This window comes from Strix uralensis, chromosome Z (genome assembly GCF_047716275.1).
Source record: "Strix uralensis isolate ZFMK-TIS-50842 chromosome Z, bStrUra1, whole genome shotgun sequence".
NCBI lineage: Eukaryota > Metazoa > Chordata > Aves > Strigiformes > Strigidae > Strix > Strix uralensis.
This window is the reverse complement of record NC_134012.1, coordinates 11,484,892-11,506,174: the sequence shown is the minus strand read 5'-3', so window position 1 is coordinate 11,506,174 and position 21,283 is coordinate 11,484,892. Positions and strand designations below refer to the sequence as shown.

The window sequence follows — 21,283 nt, the reverse complement described above, 5'->3', positions numbered from 1 at the left end:
AACATCAGCCCATCTGAAGTGCATGTATACCAATGCACACAGCATGGGTAACAAACAGGAGGAGCTTGAAGCCATGATGAAACAGGAAAATTATGATGTAGTGGCTGTTACAGAAACATGGTGGGATGTCTCCCATGACTGGAGTGTGCCAGTTGATAGCTACAAGCTCTTTAGGAGGGACAGACAAGGAAGGAGAGGTGGTGGGGTGGCGCTGTATGTTAAGGACTGTTATGATTGTTTTGAGTACAAGTGTAGTGAAGACAGGGTGGAGTGTCTTTGCGTTAGAATCAGGGGGAAGGCCAACAGGGCAGATGTTGTAGTAGGAGTCTACTATAGGCCACCCACCCAGGACAGAGAGGTGGATGAAATATTCTATAGGCATTTAGGAGAAATCTCATGATCGCTTGCCCTTGTTCTTGTGGGAGACTTTAACTTCCCAGACATCTGCTGGAAATACAACACAGCAGAGTGGGATCAGTCCCGGAGATTCCTGGAATGTGTGGGAGACAACTTCCTGACGCAACTCGTGAGAGAACCAACCAGAGAAGGTGCCCTGCTGGATCTCCTCTTTGTGAACAGAGAAGGACTGGTGGATGATGTGGCAGTTGGAGGACGACTAGGGCACAGCGATCATGAAATAATAGAGTTCTCTATTCTTAGAGAGGCCAGGAGAGGGGGAAGCAGAACTGACATCCTGGACTTCAAAAGGGCTGAATTTGTCTTGTTTAGGCACCTGCTTCAAAGGATCCCTTGGGAGATGATCCTGAAGGGTATAGGGGTCCAGGAAGGCTGGATGCTCTTTAAGAAGGAAGTCTTAATGGCTCAGGAGCAGGCTGTCCCCAGGTGTGGTAAGAGAAGCTGGCAACAGAGAAGACCACCCTGGCTAAACAGGGAGCTTTGGCTGCAACTCAGGGAGAAAAGGGGAGTTTACAGCTTTTGGAAGAAGGGGCTAGCCACTCACAGTGATTACAAAGATGCTGTGATGCTATGCAGGGCAGAGATCAGGAGGTCTGAAGCCCAGCTGGAAATTAATCTGGCTTCAGCAATCAAGGATAACAAGAAATGTTTCTATAAGTATGTCAGCAGCAAAAGAAAAACTAGAGAGACCCTCCAACCCCTGCTAGACACAGGAGGAAACATGGCAACAAGTGATGAGGAAAAGGCTGAGGTGCCTGATGCCTTCTTTGGCTCAGTCTTTAATAACAAGACTAGTTGTATTGAGGGAATCCAGCCTCCTCAGCCAGAGGACAGAGACTGGGAGAACGAACGCCCCATAATCCTGGAGGAGACAGTCAGTGACCTACTGCATCACATAGACATACACAAGTCTATGGGACCAGACGGGATACACCCGAGGGTGCTGAAGGACCTGGCTGGGGTGCTCGCCAAGCCGCTTTCCATCATTTACCAGCAGTCCTGGCTGACTGTGGAGGTCCCGACAGATTGGAAACTGGCCAATGTGACACCCGTATATAAGAAGGGTCAGAAGGATGATCTGGGAAATTACAGTCCTGTCAGCTTGACTTTGGTGCCCAGGAAGCTGATGGAGCAGCTCATCCCGAGTACCATCACACAACACGTGCGGGACAACCAGATGATCAGGCCCAGTCAGCATGGGTTTATGAAAGGCAGGTCCTGCTTGACAAACCTGATCTCCTTCTACGACAGGGCGACCTTCTTACTGGATGAGGGAAAGGCTGTGGATGTTGTTTACCTTTACTTTAGTGAGGCCTTTGAAACCGTTTCCCACAGCATTCTCCTGGCAAAACTGGCTGCTCGAGGCTTGGATGATCGCACGCTTTGCTGGGTAAAAAAACTGGCTGGATGGCTGGGCCCAAAGAGTTGTGGTGAACGGAGTTAAATCCAGTTGGTGGCCGGTCACGAGTGGTGTCCCCCAGGGCTCGGTTTTGGGGCCACTCCTGTTTAACATCTTTATTGATGATCTAGACGAGGGGATCGAGTGCACCCTCAGTAAGTTTGCAGATGACACCAAGTTGGGTGGGAGTGTTGATCTGCTCGAGGGTAGGGAGGCTCTGCAGAGAGACCTGGACAGGCTGGAGCGATGGGCTGAGGCCAACTGGAGGAGTTTCAATAAGGCCAAAGGCCGGGTGCTGCACTTGGGCCACAACAACCCCCAGCAGCGCTACAGGCTTGGGGAGGAGTGGCTGGAGAGCTGCCAGTCAGAGAGGGACCTGGGGGTGTTGACTGACAGCCGGCTGAACAGGAGCCAGCAGTGTGCCCAGGTGGCCAAGAAGGCCAATGGCATCCTGGACTGTATCAGAAATAGTGTGACCAGCAGGGACAGGGAAGTGATCTTACCCCTGTACTCGGCACTGGTGAGGCCGCACCTCGATGACTGTGTTCAGTTTTGGGCCCCTCACTACAAAAAGGACATTGAATTATCGAGTGTGTCCAGAGAAGGGCAACGAAGCTGGTGAAGGGTCTGGAGCACATGTCGTACGAGGAGCGGCTGAGGGAACTGGGGGTGTTTAGTCTGGAGAAGAGGAGGCTGAGGGGAGACCTCATTGCCCTCTACAACTACCTGAAAGGAGGTTGCAGAGAGCGTGGGATGAGTCTCTTTAACCAAGTAATGAGTGATAAGACAAGAGGGAATGGCCTCAAGTTGCACCAGGGAAGGTTTAGACTAGATATTAGGAAGCATTTCTTTACAGAACAGGTTGTTAGACATTGGAATGGGCTGCCCAGGGAGGTGGTGGAGTCCCCATCCCTGGAGGTGTTTAAGAGGAGGGTTGACATAGTGCTTAGGGATATGGTGTAGTTGGGAACTGTCAATGTTAGGTTAATGGTTGGAGTAGATGATCTTCAAGGTCTTCTCCAACCTAGATGATTCTGTGATTCTGTGAATCCCAAGAAATTGGCTCAAGGAGAACCATTAACCAGATACCAAAAATTAATTATTTTTGGCATGAAGCATACTATTCCAAAGGCTATTAATCTGTCTAAATTGTATCAGGTAAGAAAGTGAAAAACTAGTCTCCCTCTCCCTGCGGTTAATGTCTGCAGCCCAGAGATATACAAATTTGGATCCTAAGAAGGAAGGAGGTGCGCTGCATTTAATTACCTTGTTTGTAGGGCAGACAGCTCTGTATATCCAGAAGAAACTTCAAAGATTGGAGGGGGAGGATTCTAGAAACCTTAATAAATTGTTGGAAGCAGCTTAGAAAGTATAAGTGATTGTCTTCTCAATCCTGGGAAAGGAGATTAATTAACAGAACAAGAGACACAGAGAGGGGGTTACAGAGGCCAGGGCAGGATTGAAAGAGGTGGGTTCGAGCACCAGTCACTGGCTAGGGACCAGTGTGCTATCTGCAGGAAAAGTGGACACTGGAGAGGGGAATGTCCAGGAAGGGAGAGAGTGGGTGGAACCTTTCCCAAACATGCTGCAATGTTAATGACTTTGGACAAGACAAAGAGGACCAGGGGAATCATCCTCAGCTGAGCTCCTAGTTACACTGATGCTGGCAAATGAGAAAGTAGATTTCCTAGTAGACACTGGAGCTGCATATTCTGTCTTGAATACCTGTAGAGGAGCTTTTAATCAAGATAGTGTGAATGTAGTTAGTGCCACTGGGAAAAGGGAGAACAGGCCATTTTTCCAACCCCTGAAATTCAAAATAGGCAATAAGTTGTTAACACATCAATTTCTATACATGCCGGAGTGTCCAATGCCTCTACTAGGCAGAGATGTACTAAGCAAATTAGATGCCTGAATAACTTTTGAGAATGGACAGGTACATATTCCAGAGAATAAGGCTCTGGAGGCCCAAGTTCTTATGTTACATCAGCCAAAGGTGGAGGAAGAGATTCCAGCAGAGGTGGAAAATGCAGTCACGCCATCAGAGCCACCAGTATTCCAGGGAGATCAAGAGCAGCAGAACCAGTAAGAAACAACTAAAACCTAACACCTGACCGGTAAGGCAGAAGCAATATCCTTTAAAATCAGAAGAGGATTGGAGAATTTAATTAATAAGTTATGCAATATAAATTGCTGGTAGAATGTCAATCAATTTACAATACTCCCATTTTGCTGGTAATGAAGCCCCATTTGGAAGAGTACAGTTTGGTACAAGATCTTAGGGCCATTAATCAGATAGTGCAGCACATACACCCATAGCACCCATAGCAGCTAATCCTTACACCCTATAGACAATGATGAAAGAAAGTTATAAATGGTTCACAGTATTGATTTAAAGGATGCTTTCTTCTGCATACATCTGGAGCTGGACAGTCATACACTTTGCATTCCAATGGGAAAGTCTGAGTACAGGCCAGAAGACACAACTCCCTTGGATTGTATTGCCACAAGGGTTCAAAAATAGCCCTACTTGGTTGGAAACCAACTGGCAAGAGAACTGGAAATACAGAAAAAAAGAATGAAAATATAACTTTTCTTCAATATGTGGATGACATTCTGATAGCTGCTCCCTTGCAGAATGAGTGCATTCAAATAACTATTAGTCTGCTAGACTTTCCAGGACAATCTGGCTGCTGTGTATCCAAGGAAAAAGCACAGATAGCAAAGACCCAGGTCCTATATCTGGTGTTCACCATTTCACAAGGACAGCAGAGCCTGTGAACAGAATGGAAGGAAGCAATTTGACAAACACCAGAACCACAATCAGTGAGGGAACTATGGGAATGGTCAGGTGGTGCCAGCTGTGGATTCCTAATTATGGACTAACTGTGAAGCCATTGTATGAAACACTCAAAGAATCAAAGATATTGCAGTGGACTCCCGAATGCAGATCTGCCTTTCAAACCCTAAAGAAGGCTTTGATGACTGCCCCAGTCCTGGGCTTGGCTGATTTAACTAAACCCTTCGAACTCTTTGTACATGAGAGACTACACCAAGCTCTGAGAATATTAACTCAGAGCCATGGGATCACAGAAGAGAGCCATGGGATATTTTTCTAAACAGCTTGAAAATGTTAGAAAAGGATGCCCAGCGTGTTTAAGGGCCATGCCTGCCACTGTTTTACTAGTTCAAGAAGCCCAGAAATTAACAATGGGAAAGAAAATGACTGTTTACGCGCCTCACATGGTGGTTTCCAAACTGGAACACAAGAGGGGCCACTGGTTGTCTCCAAGCAGGATGTTAAAGTACCAAGTGGTCCTCCTAGAGCAAGAAGATGTGGAACCAAAGACAACTACTGCCCTTAATCCTGTAATGTTTCTAGACCCCGTACCTGGAAAAGAAGTGTTACAACATGATTGTCTCCAAACCAAACAGGTCTATTCAAGTAGAAAAGACCTAAAAGACACACCGATAGAAGACCCTGAGGAGGAATTATTTACAGGTGGGAGCACTTACATACACAAAGGAAAACAAAGAGTTGGCTACGCAGTTGTGACTCAGACTAAGATTGTGGAAGCACAACCCTCACCCATAAACACGTCAGCCCAAAAGGCAGAACTGGGAGCACTACAACAGGCATTAGAACTATCAAAAGGAAAAAGGGTCAACATCTGCATAGCCTCCAAATATGCATTTGGAGTGGTACATGCCCATGGAGCAATATGGAAGGAAAGAGCACTACTAGCAACACAGGGATCTCCAATCAAATACAGGGATGTTATCAAGCAATTACTAGAAAGTGTTCAGTTACTGAGAGAGGTAGCCACTATGCACTGCAAGGCCCATCAGTTTGGACATACTCCAGCCAATATAGGAAATCAATTGGCAGATAAAATAGCCAAAGAGGTAGCAGACAAAAGCATCCTAGTTGTTATAGCATCCAGACAAACAAACTTACCTAAAGGGGCACCTGAATATCAGCGCCAGGATAATCAGTTGGCAGCCATATTAAAAGCTCATTGGAATCCCGAAGGGTGGTGGGTCACTATAGGTAAGTCATAGTATCACAGGCTGTAATGAAGCAGCTAGCAGAAGATAAACATGATGCAACACATCGGGGGATAGAAGCTATTATAGATAGCTTGAGAAGCCAAGTGCTCAGCGTAAGGATAACAGGAATTAAGAGAGTGGTAAACAAGTGTAAGATCTGTTTACAAACTAACCCCCATTCATATAAAGACCCCCTTTAGGGACCAAAAAAGAGGCAATTGCCCTGGAGACTACTGACAAATAGATTTTTCAGAACTACCTCAGCAAGACAATCTCAGTACCTGCTAGTTTTGGCTGATACCTTTTCAGGATGGCCTGAAGCTTTTCCCTGTCACACCAACAAAGCTAGGGAGGTAGCAAAAGTCCTATTAGGAGAAATAATACCCAGATTCATGGTTCCATTGGGAATGTCATCAGATAGAAGACCTCATTCATAGCAGAGGTTGTGCAGAACTATCCAAAATAATAGGAATCAAGTGGGACCTACATACCCCATGGAGATCACAATCTAGTGGGTAAGTGAAAGAATGAATCAGAGTCTGAAGAGACAAATTAGTAAAATCTGCCAAGAAATACCACTTAAATGGCCAATGGCTCTTCCTTTAGCCTTAAGAACAAGAATTCAACCAAATTCCAAAGAAAAGGTGATCCCCTATGAAATTCTATATGGAAGGTCTTACTAAATAACTGTTTTTCCAGGGGACAGCCATATAATGGGAAACCATGTTTTAAGGGAATACGCAACATCTTCAGGAAGAGGACTCTTATCTTTGCATAGATTTGTTGTTTTAGCTTCCCCAGTGACCCCAGATGTTCAAGCACATCCCTGTCATCCAGATTCAGTACACATCCAGACTTGGAACAATGAACCTCTTAAAAGTGGAAAGGACCATTCCAAGTCCTCCTGATCACCCATACTGCAATCAAGGTAGAAGGAATTGAACTCTGGATTCACTACACTCGGGTAAAACCAGCATCAGCGCTAAAAGAACCTCAGTGGAAGGTCATCTTGTCAGATGAAGACCCTCTCCAAAGATTCAAAAATCAATACGAGATTTTCTTTGATCTTGATACAACTCCCATTGATTTGTGGGCAAGTAATCCCAGAGTGGCCATGGTCTCAGGCTCACATCAAATACACAGGAGGCATGGAAATACACTCTAGCAAGGGAAATTTAATCTGTCCACCACAGTTATGCATGGAACTGAAGTGTATTTGGAAAATGAATGGGGCTGAGATCAGAATAACATTTCTGGCAAAGTTCCCCAAATTTGGGGAAAGGCAGGAGAAGAGATTTAGATAAGATGTTGGATGGTAAAGGGGTCTACACATGAGAAAGCAACTCAGATTTCTGTAAATAATACATAGCCAAGAGGTGGAAATAAGAAACTATGTGCTTCTGAAAAATTAGATTGTTGGCATAATTTTACTTTAGTACAACATGTGCTTGCTCTTGGCTCATCATAAATTGGGACTAACATTTAAATTTAAGATAAACACTATCAAGCCTAACATAACACCCACCTAGACAACAGTGGCAACTACACCCCCATAAATTTCTAAGCTTATACTAACACGACCTCCTAATGGTTTAACCCCTTACACCTTCAACAGTGGTCCTTACATGATCAAAACCACAGGTCAACAGCAAGTACTGTTTAACTCATCTTACTCTCTCAAACAGGTGGAATTATCAATGCAGACCAATATTTGTACTGTTAAACCTACCTGTTCCCCATTAAGTACATCCTACACAGGATGGTTGACCTGGTTACATGGACAGACTTTCATCTCTCCACAGCAACCAAAGAGAGATGTAACTGGCATCTTGGGAACATGGCTAGGAGTCTTAAACAGCATAGATGCTGAGGTGCTTGCTAATAAATTGGCCACAGTAATCAGTGACCTGAAAGGGCTGAAATACCCTTTACAATCCTCTTTTAGCTCTAGGAGTTAACCAGTGGCTATTATCAGACATACCACCTCAGTGGTAAGAAACAAATGAAAGGAACCACCAGTTAAAAGTAGATGTGTAAAGAACCAAAGGAAGTATTGTCTCAAACATTCTTTGACACAGAAAACCTCAAGGACAAGTTGTGGCCTTGGTGGTTAGTTTACAGAATGAATTATCTGCCTAGGGAAGCACAGAGAGTATCGAAGGGTGCATGGCTCTGCTTCCTTGCAGTTGTATAACCAAATTCCTTAGATAAGCCTTGAAGGGAGGAGATGTAGACTGAGTAAAACCATATCAGGTTAAGACCTACACTTTAATTTATGGCTATAGCCTCAAAGAAGAGCTAAAAGTGTGGTAGGAAAGAAACAACCAACACCAGATGGAGCTAATGACTGGATAATTGCCCAAGAAATGAAAACTGAGGAAAAGGTAAAGGTGGTAGGGGGAGATCACAACTACTGACTCAATTGGACAAAAGGGTTAAAGTACCCCATTCCCCCCCCAACACATGCACAGAACCCATGCTCCACCTTTTCCTCATCTCTCATGGAAATGAGTTCATAGAATACCTGCCTCTCTTTGTCTAGTATACTAATCAGCTGATAAGATGAACTTAAAAGGAAACAGAAAACTGTTGTGTGTGCACCCACCACCCAGGATTACCCGACCTGAGACAACACTGGATCCAGGGGTGGTGACTAGATTTCTTTGACTCTCTTTTTCTTTTCTTTCTTCTTTCCTTTCTTATAGATTTATAAAGAGACCACATTGCTTATTATCCTTTTCCAAGTTTAAATTGTTCTCTACCTCAAGTAAAACATTTTAACCAGTTGTTTGGTGTTGTTTCACCTTAATTTAACCCAAGAGGATCACAGAACCATTGTGACTCTCTGGGCTTCCAGTCCGGGTTGTGACAAGATGCAGTAAGGACAATGCAAAATAACGTCTCTCTAGCCCTTAGTTGCATCCAAGCTCAGTTATGGATACAATCAATGGCAGCTGCAATTATATGAGAAGGTGAAGGTACCTTACCTACTGAAATTCGGAAGATGATTTGGGATAATGTAACGGAATTTGAGAGGGAATTCCAACCCTGGTGGTATCTGGTTAATTTCACTTACAATGCCACTGACGATAAGACCACAGTTTTTGTATTGACCATACACAATGCTTTGGTATACCCTATATATCCTATCATTGCACTAGGGTTGAAGCATAATGGAGCTATACTTTATCTGATGCAACATGGGCCCAGTGGAATGGGAACAAATGGCAAACTGTTGATATGGACGTATGTATTGTACGTGGACAACAGGGGTTTATTTGTGAAAGTTATACTATTAAGGCTCAAGACACTCATCTCAATACAGAACAAAATATTTGTCACTTTGAAATATATCCAGATGAGACTTCAAAGACTGTACTTATATATATTGGTAAAGGGTGTGTTTTTATAAAAACCTCTTGTGATTCTATGTTGATGGATAATATGACTATAGATGTAAGCAATCACTAACATTTGTGTTTGTAATTTTACTAATATTAAGGGATGTGACTTTATTCTGCTCCTGTCATGACTTACCAATTACTACAATCTAATTATACTTTATTCTGATATTTGTTACCTGTCCTCATAGGAATGAACCTCACCCTGGTAAAGGAGCTTTTACTACATGAGAATCTGAAACAGCTCTTAAAGAGGGTTCAAGAAAATGGACATAAAAACTTTAGTTACTGTCCATCACAATGCAGAAGAGATATATTGAGTGTTAGAAAGGGTAAAGAGAGACAGAGAACACAAACGGTGGGACATGCTTTTTGGATGGTCACCAACTGCTACCGGAATTCTAAACAAAATGCTGCACCCTGTTGTCATGTTGTTAGCACCTATCAGACTGCTTTATGGTGACTCTTGTTCTGTATATCAAGCTCTGGATTATGATGAAACAGAGATTCTCTACTTCTATTTAGTTTGGAAGATTACATTTCACACTTGAAGAAAGGCTGATGTGTCATAAACAGGGCTATTTAACCACATTAACAGAATTGACAGCATTTGATCCTTTTAAACGCTGCAGTTTTAGCCCTTATATTTAAAACTAACTCACATCAACTTCAGTTACAACTGTGAGTACTCAACTTGTCTACAATCCGAGCTGTAAACTCTCACAGCAAACATCCAGAAAATAAAGAATGCCCAGTCGGTGGCAATTTCTGCTGTTTTCTATCAAGATCACTTATCACCAGCAAAGGCACTGGGTAAAACCCAATTTGACAGCTCAAGTAACATTTTTTTACCCCTTTCCCTAAATCTCCAAACTTGCCTTCAACTTTCCAAAAAAACCCCAAAACGGAGTGTCTACAGAGACTAGAACATGTCACTCCACAACTCTGAATCATTCATCTTATGCACTGAAGATAGATGTTTGTAGGAAAATCAGTTTATCTGTGTTTTTAAGACTATTATAAACATACACATAGAAATCATAAAATAACAACACTGTTAACTTCCGAGTGTCTTCTCTGAAACAGTTGGGTCTCCTTCTTTGACTATGTTTTCATCACCTTGCACCATATTAAATGTATCTACCTCATCAATGGTTGTAGTACCTTTAGAAGTATTCACCTTTCCCATTTCAGGAACCTTACTACCAGCCTGGGGTGCTCATCTCCCTGGGAGTCTCTCTCCCCTGACAAGGCAAGCAATCCCAGCTGGGTATCAAACTTAGTCCAATGAAAAGCATGAGGGAACTGCTATGAAACATCATGATGTATCACCTCCACAATGAAGAAAAGGTGGTTACTGCCTTGGTATACACAAGTGTCCCTGCCTCATGGGGTAGTAATGGTAATTCCTTTGACAAGGGTCCTCTTGGCCTCCCACTATACAATTCACACTAGGCCAACAACAGGTTTAGCACTAGAGCCCACTCCCTCAGGCAACTAGAAGTTGGATTTTCTCCTTCTCCTGAATACTTGGGAAAAGACTCTGCTTTGAGAAACAGCGATGACAATGCCTACCACAGCACAGCATAAGGATACCAGTAGCTGGAGCATGATGACTCAAGGCTTCTCTCAGACAGAGGTCATGGTTCAACAGTATTCTAGAGAGCCACATTCAAAATTACCCGAAGTTTACTTAATAGTACTTTTCCACTGTATCTTACCAGTAAGACTGAATAAAAACCTGGCTGTGTCTCCCACTGCTTCAGTTGCTCCTCAGCTGGCTTCAACACTGCAGTATCTTGACTAGTAGCTTGGGTCAAGACTTGCAAAACAATACTGCTAGCACTGTTGAGATCCATGAAAATCTGAGAACATTTAAAAAGAAGGAAAAACACGTAAGAAAAGAAGACAGCAAATATAGACATGTATTTTCCATTCATAATATCTAAACACCCCACACTAATTTTTCATTAGGCTACACTGCGTAAGATAGCATTACACCCACTCACAGGCAGTATCAAGGTACACCAATTAAACTATTTTGCTTTCAGAAATCTCAGCAGAGAAAGCAAGCATTAAGTCTATTATTACAAGCACATTTACTAGATTTAAGGAATTACAGGAAATATTTTGATTTTAAACAAGTTACCTCTCCTGTGAAGCACAGCAAACTAGGAAAAAACACAACTAGTGATGTCTTCAGCTGTAGGTGAAGTAAACCATGGGGTTGTCTGAAAGAGTCAGAGGCAGAGTACTAACATTTTTGTATTTTCTCAGTTTTTCACCAAAAGAGAAAATTACTCATTTCAGGTAGTTAAATTCCAATTCAAATTGATCTAGACATTTTATATCGATTAAAAGAGGATGAATTATGGTTTCACAATTGGAGTCCTAAATGAAACTCAATTTTCCTTAATAAATTTGTACTCCTTCATTATCTATTTAGCATACAAAATGTTAATCAGCTGAATCAAGAATGCCAACTGCCTTATTTCCAATATAAATACGTTCTTGAACTCTACAGACAAAACTAAGCATTGCTTTTGAGATGACAGATTACATTTATGACCACAGAAACAGCATTACAACAAATTAAAAACATATATAAAAGCAACTATGAAGTCTGACAATTAAAACTGGTTTTCTGTATATAAAAACTCCTGTTTGTAACCTATGTAAACATTGTAATACAGATACATGTTAAATATATACTTAAGCTTTCTAAATAAACAACTAAGCACAGTTTCACTTCAACAGGCTTGAGGATCTACTTTTGTTTAACACTAAGAAACCCAGTTTATTTTCCCAGCCTTCAAGAAAAAAAAGACTGAGTTGTAAAATTGTTATGGTGATGGTAAAGCTAGAGAAATGAGATCTTATTCTGACATAGGTTTAAAATTATAATTTTTTGAGAAAACAATCACCTTAACAGAACTGCAACAAGATTAAAAGACCTTTTATATCACTAACAGCCCTGCACAACTAAGAAACAAAGAACTCTCAGTCTGTAAGTCTCCAATCATCCTTAACAAGACTAAAAATTGAAGGTCCTAAGGTTAAAGAGAGTATACTTTCAAAAGTATGAACCATAATATCAGATAATTCTTTACAGCATTAACTGAATAGAACAAGTAACTCAGCCTCTGCTTTATACTTCCCATGTGATGCATCTTTTTAATTTCTATAACTGCCCTGTGTATTGGGTTTTAAACTACAAGGTTTTGGTAGTGGGGGGGCTACAGGGGTGGTTTCTGTGAAGCTGCTAGAAGCCAATGCCAGCCAGCTCCAAGACAGACCCACCACTGGCCAAGGCCAAGTCCATCAGTGATGGTGGTAGCACCTCTGTGATAACATATTTAAGAAGGGTAAAAACACCCCTGTGCAACTGCAGCCAGAAAAGAGGAGTGAGAATATGTGAAACAACTCTGCAGACACCAAGGGCAGTGAAGGAGAGGGAGGAGGTGCTCCAGGCACCAGAGCAGAGATTCCCCTGCAGCCCCTGGTGCAGTCTATGGTGGGGCAGGCTGTGCCCCTGCAGCCCATGGAGGTCCACGGGGGAGCAGATCTCCACCTGCAGCCCCTGGAGGACCCCACTCAGAGCAGGTGGATGCCCAAAGGAGACTGTGACCCCATGGGAAGTCTGCGCTGGAGCAGGCTCCTGGCAGGACCTGTGGACCCGTGGAGAGAGGAGCCCACGCTGGAGCAGGTTTGCTGACAGGACTTGTGACCCCATGGGGGACCCACGCTGGAGCAGTCTGTTCCTGAAGGACTGCAGCCCGTGGAAGGGACCCATGCTGGAGCAGCTCATGAAGAACTGCAGTCCATGGGAAGGACTCACAATGGAGGAGTTTATGGAGGACTGTCTGCCGTGGGAGGGACCCCACACTGGAGCAGGGGAAGAGTGAGAGGAGGAAGGAGCAGCAGAGACAACACATGATGCACTGACCATAACCCCCAGTCCGTATCCCCCTGTGCTGCTTCAGAGGAGGTAGAGAAGCCAGAAGTGATAGATGAGCTCAGTGGGCACCTGGCAGCCAGCCAAGGTCAACCTACCTCACCCTGCAAAACCAATCTACTTTATTTCTTCATATCTACTCATGTCAGTCATTTCAATCTTTATCAGTTCGCAGACTCTCTAAAATACTCCTGCAATTACGAGAGCTTTGCATAACTTAAACATTCTCAGCTCACTGCTCCACAGACCATGAATTTCCAGGGAACCAAGACCCCAATTTAGACTACAAAATCCAATTGGTACCGGTTTATCCTATGTGGAATAGTGCCCAGCACAAAGAATCAATGTCAAGGCAAGACTGATGTTACATTAAAAGTCCTGCTAGCTTAATTTTTCCATTAAAAAAATCATGAAATATTAGTACATAATGTTGTTGTCAGGACAGGCAGTAACACTGGTCTTTAGGTGCAATATCCTGAACTTCCTTCTTTTTTGCAGGTATTTTTGACATCTTGAGTACCTTAGGCTGCCTTCATCATGCACAGCCAAAATTGGCCAGGAAGCAGCAACATAACAACACTGAAAAACACTGAGTTAACTTGCAAGGAACACAATAGGAGCTTCATATTCACAGCACAAAAAACAAGTAAAATAAGTACACACAAAAACAACAATAAAAAGATATATTCATATTTTACTGTATAAACACTAAAGCATTGAAGGACATAGTATAGCTAACAATTTTAGAGCACCTATAAATGATAGTGAAGGAAAGGGAGAGACAAAAAGAAGTATATGAGAGAAAAACATAACGGTAGTAGGTATAGGGTTCGCACTAAGGAGGAGATCATAGCTCAATTCCTGCAAGACCAAAATTATACTTCATGTTATGAAGTGATTTTGTCTGTTTCCATTCAAAAGTCAAATTACTGTCCAAAGAAATAGTCTTATCTTACACCATCAAACAAGACCTGATAAAGTATAATTTCGAAGTGCCTACTCAACTAAAAAATAGCAGACTATTGGTTTTATTATTAGATGAAAGCCAGTGAGAACTTCTGAAAGTTAGTAAGCTGGCAGAGCATGTGTATGTAAAATGGTGTACAAAATGTTAAATAACTTCAACTTCAGAGAAGCTGATTTTAGGCCTTTTGCTGAAGAGTTTCCTGTGGCTTCTCATTATTTGGAGAACTACTGTATGTGTAGCAACAGTGAATCTGCAGCACATACCCAGATATTTGCTAAAGATTCATTGCAAGGACATGTTCATTTGAGGAAAAAATGGATTATGGAGCATTTATGTAACAACTGATTTTGCTCTGCAAAACTAAGATCATGTCAGCTAAATTACTGCTCAGCTACCCTCAAATCTGATGCAGAAAAGGAAGGTGCCCCCAAGACAGCAGTGCTTCTACTAAAAATTTATGTACTTAGGACAGTTCTCATCAGAAGACTTACTTATTGAAGTTAGTACAATACATACACAAAAACCATGAGGATTTTTATCTTATTTCAAAATAATTAGCTGGTTGATCTAAGGACAACAACAAAAAATCCCAAAGACAAATATTTGCAAAGCTTCTTTTTAACACTTCTCATTCTTGAAAGGGTTTGTATTTTCATTTAAATATTGGAGCAGCTGTTACTCAAAAAAAAACCCAAGAAAAACCAAACCAACCTTAGTAGGTCAGAAAAAGAGTTCATTTAACCCAGTGTTCTGCCCCTGTCAAAGACCACAGTAGATGCCCAAATCAGGACAATCATCTAGTGATATTTCTGAATAATGCTCTTCCATCCTCCAGAAAACTGTGGTTCAAGGATTTCTTAGTAAGAGACAGGGAATTTAAATTTAACAGCCCTCAAGAGAATGTCTTCCATGAATTTGCTACACAGTTGCTTTTTGACCCCAATTAAACAACAGTCCTCATGCAACATTAGATGAGGCTGTCACAAGCAAAATAACAAAATCAAAGATTAAAATAATCACCTCCCTGAAGATGGGGCAACTTTTAGATAAAATATTTTATGTTATTTATAAACTTAAGGAAGCCATAAATTCTGTATGATTTAGATAGCAAAAAATTAACTGAAAACATCTGATACATGTATACCAAATACAAATGGCAAGATGCACAAATGACAACAATGCTTCATTATGGCTGGGATTTTGAAGAGCCCATTGCAAACTTATCAGAACCCATACAGAACAAGTAGCTGTCCACTGCTTTACATTTAAGAAATTCCTCTAAACAGTTTCTCCTTTCTCCTGGTAAGTCACTAGCCTTATTTTTCATTAATATAAAAAGGAAAAATAAAAAACTATTTCAAATCAATCCTTATTGCGCCAGACTCGAATTTGCAGTTTAAGCTAGGTACAAAAAAGTTAAGCTGATACAGAGAGGTATGGTCACCAAAATAAGGATTACGATCTTCTGCTTGTCCCAGTACCCCTTAAATACCTGAAGCTGGAGGGAGTGGAAAAATGCACAGTTTTGTTTGGATCAAACTCCCCAATCATTTCCACACCACACTGCTAGACAGGTAAAAGTGGAAGGCATAAAAAGCAGGCAGAACAGGCACAAGCAGCTTCTTCACTGTGCAACATATACACTGCTTCTTCAGCAGCACTGCTGGCTTATACCTGCTTAAGGTGTTTACCAAACTGCAGTTTTAACAAACACTATGACAGCTGTCAGGAGATCCATGACTTTGTAGCAGGGTGCTTACCAGTACCATAACAGTGAATGAGTAGCCACATTTAGGGATCTCCCTTCCCAACAAAATGCAATGCCGTGGTATTATCAACCCCCCTTTTCCTCACAAAAATCAATCATAACACTAGAGGGAAGAAAAGCAGTTATTTTCTTAAATATTAAAAAATTAAAAGCAATCAATTACCAGATCCAGAAAAACAAAACAATAGCATACCTTCAGCAATCCTGTCAGCTATAGAACATTCAAGTAAACCTAATTCCTAAAAGCAAAACCACAAGTTCCTGGGATCTAATCCCCTCTATATCAACCTTCTTTTGTTTCTCTGTCTTAACAAAAATGTAAATTTAGAGCAAACTTACATATTATGACAGAGCCAACTTCATAATTGCCCCCAAAAGGCCAAAAGCAGGGTGGGGGCTGTGGACCAAAAAAGAAGCCAAAATGTCAAGCCATCTGAGGACACTGTTCCACAGACACCAGAAGTGGCTAGGAGAGGAAGGAGGAATACAGATTTCCAACAGTGTCCTAAGTCATTACAGGCTCAGGTCCTAACAGGCAATTTCAACTCTGACAAAGTCTCTCCTTGAATTTCCTTCTCACCAACAGGATTTCTACTGGGAGTTTGATCCTTTGCATACACTTGGTAAAGATGATTTACTCAATGAGGGCATCAGTTTATTCCTTGTCTTAATGGGATCCTCCCAAAACACAGTTTTAATTACTGCCATGTACAGGTGCCTTTGTGAAATCAATTCCTGCAGATAAAACATAGCTGTACTTTAGGAGTTTAAACCCAGATCTTTCCAATCTTAAGTTGTTGTGACCCCCTCCACTATCCTTTTTTTTTTTAACTGATGTGTTAGGGCCTCAATCAGATCATAATTTACACAGAGGTCATACAGATGCTCTTAGACCCCACAGAACAGCAGAGGTCCACGAATATCAGCTCTAACGTTGTGGGATAGAGACAATTTTCACCTCTTACAAATCTGGCTTTGCTGTTGCACAGCAAAGGCAGAGGGACATGGGTTACACCATAGATGGGTTACATCACAGGGACAATGAATTTTTCCCCAGTCTGCTGCGTACATCTAGAGCTTAACTCACTGTTGAACAACTTGTACAGATTGTCTTAGAGATGAGCAGAGGAGGTATTAAATAGCTGCTGTCTTTCGGGTACCTTCACAGCCACGAGGCATGTATAGAAATGCTGGTAAAGTCTGTCAATCTTAGAAACAACATTTTCTTACATGGAAGGCAGAGGCTGCACTTCAAGTCACAAAGGCCAGAATTTCCACGTTTAATCATTGGTTAAGATCAGCACTTCCCATCTTTACTTACTAATCACAGACTGTTTTCACAATAAACACTGAGCAATTTCAGGAATGTTGCTTTCTGCTGCCCATACCCACTGCTGTCATAATTAAGTAGCACACAGCAGGTTGGGGAGGAAAGAAAAGAAATCCCTTCCATTAGAGAATGTTCAATACTGTCAGTTGCAAATGCAAACCTGGCTCTATTGCCACACCAGAATTTCTTCTTGTATGAGGGAAAAGAGCCTAATCACACACAACAAGGAAAAGCTGCTCTCCAAGATCCCACTGAATATGCACAGAACTGAGACAACAGCATATTCTCAAGTCTCACTTGACAGGGAAAAAAACAGACTCAGTTACACCTAGAAGATAAGCAACACATCAAATGCTACCCCTCAGCACAATGAGAAACCACATGTACCAATACCAATTGTTCATCATTACCATCCAGTGTCCTGCACTTCCATTCCCATGACCTAACTCCTTCCTCCCCTTTCACTGGCAAAACTCCAAGACTCACTTCTGTTCTACTCTTCATTCTTTTAATTCCCTTTTGAAGAAAGTACCTGCATACTCAGTTTACTTCAGAGAATATTTCAAGTCTCTTAAATGTTTTTCCTGAGTAGTCAATCCTTTTGAAACAGGCAAAAGAGTATCCAGCCACCTTTCCTGTAACACTGAAATACATCCAAATTTTAAAAATCACATCAGTTACAAAAACAAGTCAAGAACTGCAAGAGAACAAAACAAAGAATTTCATCAGTAAATGCCTCCACACTTCATTTTTTCTGGACTTCAAAGAATGCAGCATAACAACTCACTGATATGCAAGCAATTAATCCTGTACTTTGTTATCTTTTGTTAAGAATTCAATACATTCTCTTCCACTGTAATGAGGAGCAAGAATGGATTCAGTTAAGTTTCTATGAAATGAGGAGACAAAGTGGTAAATACATCACCCAAAATACAATGTGTTCTCACTGATAATAAAGTAGCCCACTATGTCTTTGCATTAAGAGCAATGCAGCAAGAGCCTCTAAGCATGTCGTTATCCATCCATTATCCATTATCCATTATCTCAGCATCCAGGATTGGTTCTAGAATACTGTCTTCAATTCTGTCATCATAGTTCTCCCTTTCCCCAGTTCAAGAAAGAAGGGTAGAAACTGGAGAGAGACCAGAGCTACCAAGATTGTCTGGGCTCTAAAGCAAGTTACCTATGAGAAGTTGAGGACTCTGCTAAAAGTGGAAGCTAATGGAAAACTTTGTAGACATTTAAAACTAACTTCCCAAAGGGCACTTGCAAAGAGGACAGAGCCAAACACTTCTTGTCAGCAGACTGTATAACTAACAAATAAATAAAGCTACAAACTGCACCTTGGTAGGTTCAAGCAGAAATTTAAAGACTGTCTTTTCCAGCGCTTTTGTTTTCAGGAAAACAGGAAAAACAAAGTTACCATTCTGAAAAGCCACAAGAACCACTTATGGGTCACCTTCTGAAACAAGTAACAAGAATGCTAGCATTCACAGTGATACTAATACAACATATTAGCAATGCTTTTAAGAACACTGTCAAAATCAGGAACCATTAGGAGTTATAGCCAATCTCTGTCCAGCCTTCCATAAACTTTCCCATGAGTCTCTTTTCTAACATCATAGTACCCCATATCAATCATGCCATATGTTAGTATTCCTACTGAGCAGTAAAACAAAAAGTACCAGCAGTATCCTGGCTGTTCAAGGTGCTACTTAAAACAACTACACTAATGACCACAATCACTACAATGACTCATGTTAAGCATTACCAAGATTTTTCAAAAAAACCCCAGATTTTTCTTTACGTAAATGAACAAGGCTGTCTATACTTTGCCCAATTTAAGCCACGACTAATAAAAATGTCTAAGTAGGAAAGAGTTACAGGGTTTTTTCCCCCCCCACACTACTGCTGACAGAAACAGAGGAACAGAACTTCCACAAATTTATTTTTACAAAAAGGCAACATTGAAACCAAAACTTGGGTCTGAAAGAAAAATCATCATGCAGAAGACACAAAGGATAGAACAAAGACCAAGGAGGAACACAGGAATAAAGAACAGCAGTGAGCAAGGCTGACATTAATATTACGAGAAGTCAGATTACATGAAAAATATTGAGAAGAATGGCCTTCCAGGTTAAATGAAAAGCACCAAACTGAGCAAAAACTCCTAACAGAAAAAAGAGAGGTAGTAAAAAAGTGAGACTATTCCAACAATTTGCTTGGATTTAACTCATAAGAAACTGTTATAGGGTTCAGTATTGACAACAGAATCAAATGGATACACAGAAGCAACACAAGAATATTTTTCATGTTTAATAGTAAGCTTACAGGATGACCAACCTCACAAGACCGATCGTATTCCTTTGACTTCTTCCTAGCTCACCTCATTTTAACAGGTTTTCAAAAAGATATGACAGAACACATGATAACAAATTAGTGTGCAAGATCTAAAAACAGAAATGGAAGTTTCAGTCTGCCCTCACACTCTGAAGAGCGCTTTAAACCATTTCAGCTTAGCCACAGTTAAAATCTGCTTCTGATGACACAGTTTTAAAACTTAATATGTAAAGCTTGGGAAATGAAAGCTTGTATTATGTCATTTATTCATATGGTACTAAATATCCTTCTGCAGAATGGTACAATGAAAGGATGAGAAAAGCAAAGAGTGGTGAAAAACTGGTGTTGAAAGGAAGTTTCAAGAAACTAAAACCCATAGGGAACTCACTATTTGTGAAGACTGAGGTAGTTGTTGCATATTATGAATGCTAATTTGAAAGCACAGCAAATACATTACAGACATCACTTCGTGTGTGAGACATGGAAAGCAAGGTACATGGAAGCATAATTTGGAACCAGTATCAGTACTGTATTTATGACCACATTCCTACATTTTACATGTTGTTGTCTTCTAAGGTAACAAACCAGAGAAATAACTCACCACAGCTGCACTGACCCTGCCTTTGATTTAGAGAATAATCTGCTTTGCAGCAAAGCTTCAACTACTGTTCTTCAACCTGTAGAAAGAAGATAAACACCATTAAAGGTGAACACTTGCCCTTTACTACAAAACCAAGTTCTGTCAATAAACCACACAGCTTCATGGCTCATGTTCCTCTGAGGCCTTCCCATCAATTCTACCCAGGTTGGAAACCGTTTCAAGGAGAAACAAGGAAAGAGCTCCCCGGAATTAGGTAACGGTTCTTTTCTTCTGACTCAGAGAAAGCACTTCGCCATTGCCAAGCCACAGAAAGTACAAAGCTGAGCTGCCTTATCCTCAGCGGCCCACAGCAGCCAGCACGGAAGACGACACACACCGCGGAAGCCACGCTGCACTGGCACGGCACAGCACCGGGCAGCGCCGACAGAAACGCAGGAGGCGGACCAGCAGCCTACGCGGGGGGCGAAGAGCAGCACCGCTCGCTACGCTGTAACTCTGGGGCTCCCGCCCCCGAGCGCTGCTTGCTCCGCGCTGAGGCTGCCTTACCCCCTTCTCCCCGGCCTACCCTCTCCCTCCCTCCCTCCCTCCCTCCCTCCCGCCGGCACGGCGCGACACCCGCCCCGGCCCAGCACCGACTAGCTCCGCGGCACGCGTCCCGCCACCAGCCCGCCCACCCCGCCGAGAGGGGCGGGAGGCCGCCCAGCCACGCCGAGGCGGCAGTTCGCAGCCCGCCCCCCGGGGCCCACCGGCGCGGCCCGCAGCGGCAGGAGGGCCCGCGGCGGCAAGGAGGGCCCCGGGCGGTGGCGGCCCCCGGCCGCGGCTGGCGGCTGCCGGCACGAAAGACCTCCGCCTGTTCCGAAGCTCGCGCCACGAGCCGGCACCAGCTGCTACCTCTGCGGCGCACCGCCGTGACGTCAGCACCCGGCGACACGCAAGTGGCTATCCCCGCGGCGCGAGATAAGGCGGCGGGAAGGTGGGGGCGGGCCGCCGCGTGCCCCTCCCACCGCGGGGGAGGGACCACGAGCGGGGGGCGGGGCGCGGGTCGCGCGACGCCG

The 21,283-nt window shown here is 42.6% G+C and overlaps 1 protein-coding gene and 1 pseudogene across 3 annotated transcripts in view; one reads left to right on the top strand and one right to left on the bottom strand.

The window, feature by feature from the left end:
• IPO11 (importin 11) overlaps positions 1-21,107 on the bottom strand; it is a 115,970-nt gene extending 94,863 nt beyond the window's left edge. For all 3 annotated transcript variants that reach the window (XM_074855831.1, XM_074855832.1, XM_074855833.1), the window contains exons 1-4: positions 20,975-21,107; positions 20,229-20,304; positions 11,417-11,498; positions 10,989-11,132 (exon numbers count right to left, since the gene is read on the bottom strand). In XM_074855831.1, coding sequence (XP_074711932.1) covers positions 10,989-11,126 — 138 coding nt within the window. In that variant the 5' untranslated portion in view covers positions 11,127-11,132; positions 11,417-11,498; positions 20,229-20,304; positions 20,975-21,107. The remainder of the gene's footprint in view (positions 1-10,988; positions 11,133-11,416; positions 11,499-20,228; positions 20,305-20,974) is intronic.
• LOC141937820 (uncharacterized) lies at positions 4,982-9,818 on the top strand (annotated as a pseudogene).
• Positions 21,108-21,283: the final 176 nt, after the last annotated feature.